The sequence below is a fragment of the Nicotiana tabacum genome, chromosome 4, assembly GCF_000715075.1.
Source record: "Nicotiana tabacum cultivar K326 chromosome 4, ASM71507v2, whole genome shotgun sequence".
NCBI lineage: Eukaryota > Viridiplantae > Streptophyta > Magnoliopsida > Solanales > Solanaceae > Nicotiana > Nicotiana tabacum.
Genome location: NC_134083.1, coordinates 141276781 through 141285184, shown reverse-complemented (window position 1 = coordinate 141285184; position 8404 = coordinate 141276781). Strand labels below are relative to the sequence as shown.

The following is an 8404-nucleotide window of genomic DNA, read 5'->3' as shown; positions in this document are numbered from 1 at the left end:
GGAGGTGTAAAGCTTGCCAATTCCATACTAACTTCATACATCAACCACCTGAAGTATTATTGGCGCGTGTAAAATACTTCATATTATGAGACTGGTATTAGTGTTTCGGGGGAAAAATAATTCATTCCAAATATGTTTAGGGGGTAAAAGAATATCCATTTAGTTTAAGTGTTCAAACCTTTTTTTGGACAAGTTTAATGGGGTGTATATGTATTTTGCCAATTTAATATAAAAATGTCTACCTTTAATGTAAAAAAAACGTGATGGAAATAAACATGATAGCTATTTTTACATTTTATTATTGAAAAGGTTAAAGTTGTTCGATCCTTGAACAAGATGGCGTAGAAGTGTCAGTTTCAAATTTCAGGGTCTAAGTGAGTATTTAATCCCCTAACTTATTTACTTGGATTAACCTATCTTGTTTCTTTTCTTCTTCTTTTTGATCCCATACAAATAACAATCTCGTCGCCGCTGCTGTCCCCGCCGTCCGCCGTCCTCCTTGGTGTTGGTGGATTACTGCCGGCGTTCAATTTTTCTCTAATTTGGTGAAGGTCAGTTCACTACAGTTGCCTATTATGCCCCCAAGAATATAGTGTTTAAATGTGTTTTGTCTTTTTATGCTTTATCATAAAATTTTCTTTTTTGGGCGCTGTAAATTTTATGGAAGCTTCAAAATCTGTTGTTTCTGTTTGTATTTTTTTTTTTTGTGATTAATTCTTTGGAATAATTTATGATAGTTACTATTTTGCTGGTTTTAGATAATGGTAGTCTTTCATGGTTCACTTAATTGTTGTTAACCAGTGATAATTTAAGGGATCAAAGTTTTAATCTTTTTTGGAAAGAAAAATATAGAGATAATAGACACAGTAATATCATGCATTTAATGCCCGTGAACCAATTTCTCATAATTATAGAGATAATAGACACAGTGATATCATGCATGCATTTGGTAAGAGGGACATGACCATTTCTCATAATTATTATAGAGATAATAGACACAGTAATATCATGCATGCATTTGGTAAGAGGTTAAAAAGGACTACCATTTCTCATAATCATAAGAGAGATGTTGGAAATTAATTCTTTGTATTTGAGGACCATGTTTTTGAAGAGGTGGAGTCAGCCCTATCAATTGCTTGGGTGATGTTTCTTTTGCAACATAGTCTAGTTTTTTTTTAGAAAGGAACTTAGAATTATTAATCTTTGTCAAGTTTCTGAAAATTTCAGCTTCTAAGTACGTTCTGCGGAGAAGTATAGTTCTTTCAGAAATAATTCGATAGATTAGGATGTTGTACCAGTTCATTCTGCAGTAGTGTTCTTTTCTTTTGCAAGTAAGCTCTATTTTTTACCAGATGGCTTCACTGGAAGAAAGTTTGCAGAGGTTCAAGAAGCAGCAGAAGAAGTGCCAATCTACACTTAGAGTATAGCTACCCTCGATCTCCTATTTTCTTTTAGCAATTTCATATTTTTTTCTTGAATCTTCATCTTTGTAATGGCTTTTGCAGAGTTTTGTCATTGTTTACCTTGTTTTGCTTATGTGCATCTTGTATCCATGTATATACCTTTATCAACTTAGAAGAAATGTGTGAATATGAGTATTGCGTTAAAATTGGATCTCGGTGATGTCACTTTGAGGGTAAGTTGTATTTTCTATCTTTTCTGCTTGCAGAGTGAAATTTCAGGGTCAAGTTAATTTCTCATGCCTACGTTTAATCTCATGATATATGGCATATGCAACTCCTATATGTCTGAAGAAATTCTTGTACGTATCACTTCAACATTCCTTCTTAAAGACTTGCAACTTTCTTTGCTTAGCAAATAATTCCCTTCTTTATCGCCTCATTTGTTCCTTCATCTTTTCATTCTTGTGTGTGGAGGTGGATTTGGGGTTGATAGGGTTGCAGGATTTTCCATTTGGACACCTATGCCCTTGGAAGATTGTAGGTTTGAGGTGTTTAGCTGGGTAATAAGTACTTTAAGTCCTTGTTTGTCAAAAAGCAAAAAGAAAAAAGTTGTTTAGATATCCTGCAATCCCATTCTCTGAAGATTGGGCTTCTTAAAATCTGTCTGCTGGACTTTCATGTACTAGTTTGATTTATAGATCAGCAAGAATGGTGCTGCTCTCTTCAGTTTATGCTTGAGAATGTGATAATCCTTAATCTCTGGCAGTATGACTGGTGCCTGTGCCGTCTACTTGTTAAGATAAGAAACTAATTGCATGATATGTGCTTTTGTCTGGATAGACAGTATTATATGGCTTTTGAATCAGTAGTATTAGGGTAACTGAGCCCTAATGGTTGATAGGAAGCCCCATGTCTGTGGATTGGCAGTTTGACACTTTTGGGCTTAGCAGAAAGTAGAGCCATATTCCCCAATGAAGGGTGGCTAGTTGTGATGCAGCGGCTTAAGATGCTCAGTATCCTTTTACTTCAGTTGCAGTCGTTCCGTTCCAATATCTTCTAACACAAGTTAAGGGTTCCTAAAACTACGAATTCTATTCCTACACGTAATACAACTCTCTAACCAAACTAAAAGGGCTCCCGTCAAAAATTGGACGTAATGTAACTTACCAACAACTGTAAGGTATTTGCTTCCACTATGTTCTATTCTTCGTTTCCGCATGAATTCCAAGAGATTGTCGGTCTTTGGAAATAACATTCTTCCATGTAATTTTAGGTCAACCCCATTTTCATGGTATCACACTTGCGAATAGGTGCAGTCACGTAGGACATGATCAAACCATCTTGGACGACCTTTCTCTCTTTTTGTTCTCTTCTTGTGCTATTTGCACTTTCTGACAGATGATTTTGTCTAATCTTGTATTGTCACACTTCTTTTATTTTTCTTTTTTAAATATTCACATTTCTATGTCATTCATCTTGTGGATATAGTGGCCTTAGTGCCCTAGCATTCATTCTCATAATTTTGGTTCTGCAACCGTCCTATTGAACTTACCTTTCACTTTAATAGGTATCCTCTTATTGTAGTATCTCGTAGCACTCCATTTCAGCTTTCTATTATATCTGTCTCATCTCGATACTGACTTCAATTAATTGCTTGCGACCTGATCAGCTACTCTAGTTTAAGCTCATTCTCCTTGGCTGTAATTTTATGGAGAACTAAATACCTTCTTCTGATTGCTACTGGAGTAACTAGGTTCATTGGAACTTCTTTGATTGATGGTGTAGGTTGGTTTTGTATTACCTTATTGATAGGGATGGAAATGAGATAATATCCACAAAGCTGGAACTGATCAGATATAATTTGAAACAGCTGAAAGAAGCCATTTGTGGAAAGGACAATGAAGTAATATCTTGACTATGGTCGAAGCTATAGCCACTAATCCGCAGGCTTATGATGGCTTCCATCTGTCTTGCTGGAATCTGGTGATGGGTGATATATGAAGCTGTCTGAATGCACTTCTTTTTGGGGGGGAGGGCAGGGCAGGCAAATGCTGTTTCTGTAGAAGAATGAATTTCATCTCAGTCTCAGGAAGAGCACATCTATGTCAGATGAAGATATAGACCCATTAGGCTTGTGGATGTTAGAACTATGACTAGGTCTATCTTCGAAGATTTGTGAGGTGCTCATTTTGCCATTTCTTTTGGACAAATTGCTCACACTGGAGGCAGTAGTTTGTTTGCTTATAATCTTGTCAAATATCCCAAACATGATCTTAAAAATAAAGATCAACTACTAGTCCTGATATGAGAATTTCCTGAGGGTATTGCCGCGATGTATAATTGCATCTCTACTTTGATGTACTGATGTAGACAGGTGTAGGCTCCCAAAGTTGCTATACCGAGGAATTGAATTGCCACTTGACATGCTTGATATTGAGAAGGATCTCCAGAAGAATAAAATGAAGACCTGCCACCACAAACACTGCAAAGAGAAGAGCTATGGCACAAGTTCATGGCATTGCCTCTAAGCCTAAAGCAAGAAGAAGAAGCATGAGATTAGCAATAGGGCTAAGCTTACAAACGCCCACCTTCTAGAACTTAAAGTTTTAGATTTATTTTTGGTTCAGAAATGTTCCATTATCGGAAAAGGGGCCGCAGCATTTCATCATCTCAAACGGAGTAATAGTCCCCGTTTTGTACAAGAGAAGCAAAGGCTTTCCAGATTCTGATATCAGGTGGTTTACCCTCCCGAGAATAGGCCAATGTTGCAACCCCACTGAGCACAGAAAACTCCGAATAAATGGCAAACATTTGTATTGCTACTCCATATTACCAAGACTAGTATGGATCAGTGCTCCTCAAAACAAGTAACATTAGTATGGATCAGTGCTAGGTTTTTGGCTTTCTATATTTGGAGGTTAGTGTTTTTATCCTTATGCATTGAAGTTTTTACTTGGTGCTAAAGGTTTGCCATGTGACCAGGAGGTCACGAGTTCAAGCCGTGGAAACAGCCTCTTGCAGAAATGTAGGGTAAGGCTGCGTACAATAGTCCCTCGTGGTCCGACCCTTCCCCGGATCCCGTGCATAGCAGGAGCTTAATGCACCGAGCTGTCCTTTTTTTTTTAAAGGTTTGCCACTACGTGTAATTGTGTAGGTTTTTGGACGTTCAACACCATTGCTATGTATATGTATATTATTTTCATGAGGTTCAATAAGTTAAAATTTCAAGGATCTTGTTCTTGATGCCATTACTTGGTCATATTAGAGTTTCAGAATTCAGGGAAGACTGTAACATGCGAATAGGCAAATTTATACCGACCAAAAATCAAGGCCCTAATTGATCCCCCTTTACTAGTAAGCAAACCTATTAATTCCCTTAAAATGATTAACATTTCAAACTTATTACATGAACAGATTATTGTATCATATATCAAAGCCTTAAGGACTTTCTTGATGCAAGTCAATAAAACGATAGACATTGTCGCGCCTTTGGTTCTCCAAGGAAAAGCTGTCCCTGCAAATGGTTTTAATGAAGTTAAGATATCCCCAATATTCTCATACTGAAGCAACTTAGGATATACAGCAAATTATGCAGATCACCTTGTAAGTTGAATCTTAGCATAATCAATCTCAGCAATTAGAACTGTTTCCTCGTGCCCTGTGGTTCCAATAATTTCACCCATCTGCTGAGACAGATTAGAGTGTTAGTCTTGAACTTTTGATGGCAACAATTGCAGATTAATGATACAGTTTGCTTACTAACATACTGGTCCAACCACAGTAGAATGACCCCATATCATGTAGCTACCAGCCGAGTCTCGACATGGAGAGCAAGTTGCCGCATAAAGCTATCACCAAGTTTCATGAGTCAATTCACAGCCTCTAACTTTGAATTTTATAGAGATAGAGTGTAGTTACCTGGTTATCGACTGCCCTGCAAAATCAAAAGTTTAAGTGAAATTTGTTACATATCAAATCTCAATCAACAAAATGGGATCCTTAAAGAGTACAAGACACTTTCTTGTATTGGGATTGACTGTGTTATTATGCATATGTAAGGGCAGCCCGGTGCACAAGGCATCCAGCGTTCACGCAGGATTCAGGGAAGGGCCATCCCCAAGAGGTGTGATGTATGCAGCCTACCCTAATGCAAGCATTAGTGGCTGCTTTCACGGCTCGAACCCGTAACCTACAGGTCACACAAAAACAACTTTACCGTTGCTCCAAAGACTGCCCTTCTTATTATGCATGTGTAATACCATTAAAAAAACAAGACAAGGACACTAGAAACTGCTATGATTTTGCCAAAATTCTTGCCTTGTTCTCTGTTCCAGTTCCCACAAAGCCTCCCCTGTACTCATGTTGAAAGCTCCAGGATAACAAATTAGATGAGCACCTGATTGTCACCAGCAACAAGTTTCTAGTAAACATGGACGATGGAGTATGTAGCCTAACAAGACTAAACACTAGTTTAAATATGAAAATTATCATTACCTCTTGCTCTATACAGAATCGCGAGCTCAGGGAAACGAAGGTCATGGCAAATTCCTATGCCAATGCAACCAAAATCTGCAGTAAAACCAAAGTTCACTTCCCCTAATAAAGAATGGAGGACTTCTGAAAGATGTATTACAATGTTCAAGCCCAACAGATCAAGCCATAAACTGTTGCCTACCTGTTTCAACGACGGTAGGCTTCTCTCCTGCTGAAAAAGTATCTGATTCCTTAAAGTGAACATCTCCTGGTAATGGCTTACCCATATCAAACAAATGTATCTGCAAAAACACACAGCAAAAATAACATTTCCATTTTCTTCTTCCATAATGAAGCTTCCTGATTCCAATTAACCAAAAAGAACTTACTTTCCTGTGCTTAGCCTTTAATTCTCCATTGGATCCAAACACACAGCAAGTATTGTACAATCTACCACTACTCGCATCCCTTTCTGGAATTGATCCACCTATAATGGTGACTCCTAGGGAGTAAGCCACTTCAGATAACATTAGAGACGAAGGCGAGCTGTTTATATCATTCAAGTTCTCGGCAAACTCTGCAAACAGATCAGCTGAATATGGGCAGTTCCACATTTCCTAAAAACAATTTGGTTGAAAATTCATCAAATCATCATATCTAACGTTGCTAATAAGCTACATTTAACACGATAGTCTTTCATTCTTGAATCTTGATCATATCTTTTAAGTACTTTTTACTAAGAAACATTCTTTACAAGATTAATTAGCGAAGAACATTCCAATGATACTCCTTGAATTTGGTTACTTAGAAACGTCCCTTTTGAAGGCAGAATTGATTTTCCTTGATACCTAACATAATGCATGAAAGGATCCTCGAATAACCATAGGGTAACCTGAAAATCCTTAGCAAAGACTTCTACAAGACGTTCTATTTTTCCATAGAAATATATTCGTTCAAGAAGGGCTCCAAAAGATGTTGATCGTAAATGAGAAGATTGATTCCATAGAAAGACGAAAGTGGATTCACATGATGATATTACTGAGGAACGTCTTTATCAGAATATTTTTGCTTCTCACTTCGGTCAGTTAGCGATAATTTTTCGCTAATACAAGTCAAAATGACAATTCACCAGAAAGTCTACATAACATAGTCTTTGCTCAACTCATCTTCCCGGTTATCCAGAATGATTTTAATCCACTTTCATAACATATCCAAATTGATAGTGTTCTTCAACTTTCACCTTAGCAGAAATGACAAATAAGGAAAAATGTGACTTATCATTCTGAAAATAATAATCAAGCGCTAATTTTTCTGATCAAAGCTCTATGCAAGACATATATTATCAATGAACAAGGACAAAATGGTTAACTTCCTAATTGAAGCAGGGGATAACTGGTGAAAAATATTTAAGAAGAAACTAGTGTATGCAGGTTAGTAAAAATAACATACACATGTATAAAAAAAAAAAGGCAGCTTTGCACTAAGCATACGTAGGGTTCAGAGAAGGGCCGCATTTCAAGGGATCTGATGTAGATAGTCTAACCTAATGCAAGTATTAGTGGATGCTTCCATGGCTCGAACCTCTTACCTATACGTAGACAACTTTACCATTGCTCCAAGGTTCCCCTCGACCAAACAGTTCTAAATTTTAATAATCGTGCAAAGAAAACATTTGAAAAAAAAAAAGAACAAGAATGTACAGTCAGGATCAGAGTAGCAACAATATATTTATGTATACAAAGCCAAGAATTAAAGATTAAAAGGACAAAACAACTCACAGGCAATAGTATAAGGTTTGCGCCTTGTTCTGCAGCAGCATGGATTAGATTTCGAGCCTGAGAAATGTTGGCATTCTTCTCTATAGTAACTTTCAGCTGACAAATTCCAATCTTGAACTTCATTTTCCAAAACCCAAAAAAGCCACCAAAAAAAAAAAAAAGAAAGAAAGAAAGGTCTCAGATTCCAAAATAAACCATGTCAAGGTTTGAAGCTTTTTCATTCATGGGATTTTTAGGAAAAAAGAATCTAGAGAATAGTAGTAGTATTAGTTTAAGAAAAAAAATAGCAAAGCAAACCTTTGTAATTTTGGTCATTTGCAGTAAAGTAGATGCAAAGGACTATGCACTTGTTTCTGTGTTGGAAGGAGAAGTCAGGGGAAGCGGTTCCACTGCTGATTTTATCTGAAATTACCTTTCTGGAATCTGTCTATTTTTGTACTTACCTTATACTTTCCTCATTTGGATTTTCAACAAAAGGGCACAAAAAGTTGCCAAAACAAGAAGTTATCTTCAGCCAAAAATATTCATTTAAGGGCTTCCCAAGAAAGCACTTTCCAAGAAGGGTTTCCTAATTAAATTTTCGCCCATGTCTTAAGATAATATACTTTCAATTATACATTTTGCATATGAGATATTCTTTTTTAGTTAAAAATCAGATATGAAGTCTCATTAAACTACTTTCCATCAATTTTATGTATTGTTTCTATTTACTATTTCCATGATTATCACCACAGTAACATTTTCTAAAGC

At 36.8% G+C, this 8404-nt stretch overlaps 1 protein-coding gene and 1 long non-coding RNA gene across 8 annotated transcripts; one reads left to right on the top strand and one right to left on the bottom strand.

Annotated features, from left to right (window-relative positions):
- The first annotated feature begins 215 nt into the window (after positions 1–215).
- On the top strand, positions 216–4651 carry LOC107807330 (uncharacterized). The gene is made up of 2 exons (XR_001652869.2): positions 216–551; positions 1353–4651. It is a non-coding gene; the product is annotated as an uncharacterized LOC107807330 (long non-coding RNA).
- A 41-nt stretch (positions 4652–4692) lies between these two features.
- Positions 4693–8151, bottom strand: LOC107807328 (omega-amidase, chloroplastic). 7 transcript variants are annotated; one of them, XM_016631682.2, is made up of 10 exons: positions 7952–8151; positions 7655–7771; positions 6266–6493; positions 6079–6178; positions 5898–5972; positions 5721–5799; positions 5322–5337; positions 5171–5251; positions 5004–5089; positions 4693–4917 (listed from the first exon to the last, which is right to left on the bottom strand). In XM_016631682.2, the coding sequence occupies exons 1-10, from the start codon at positions 7967–7969 to the stop codon at positions 4842–4844; spliced, it is 876 nt and encodes a 291-aa protein (XP_016487168.1). In that variant the 5' UTR covers positions 7970–8151; the 3' UTR covers positions 4693–4841. The 7 variants fall into 7 exon arrangements, 4 of the variants coding, with proteins under 4 accessions (XP_016487168.1, XP_016487170.1, XP_016487169.1 ...); XM_016631684.2 differs by having other exon boundaries at positions 5163–5251; positions 7952–8149; XM_016631683.2 differs by having other exon boundaries at positions 5004–5086; positions 7952–8149.
- Between the last annotated feature and the right edge of the window lie 253 nt (positions 8152–8404).

Coding starts and splice junctions, on each gene's coding strand:
- LOC107807328 (XM_016631682.2), bottom strand. Junction 5,800..5,897: donor GATTCTGTATAGAGCAAGAG/GTAATGATAATT, acceptor GGTGACAATCAG/GTGCTCATCTAATTTGTTAT. Junction 5,090..5,170: donor ATTCTACTGTGGTTGGACCA/GTATGTTAGTAA, acceptor AATCTGTCTCAG/CAGATGGGTGAAATTATTGG.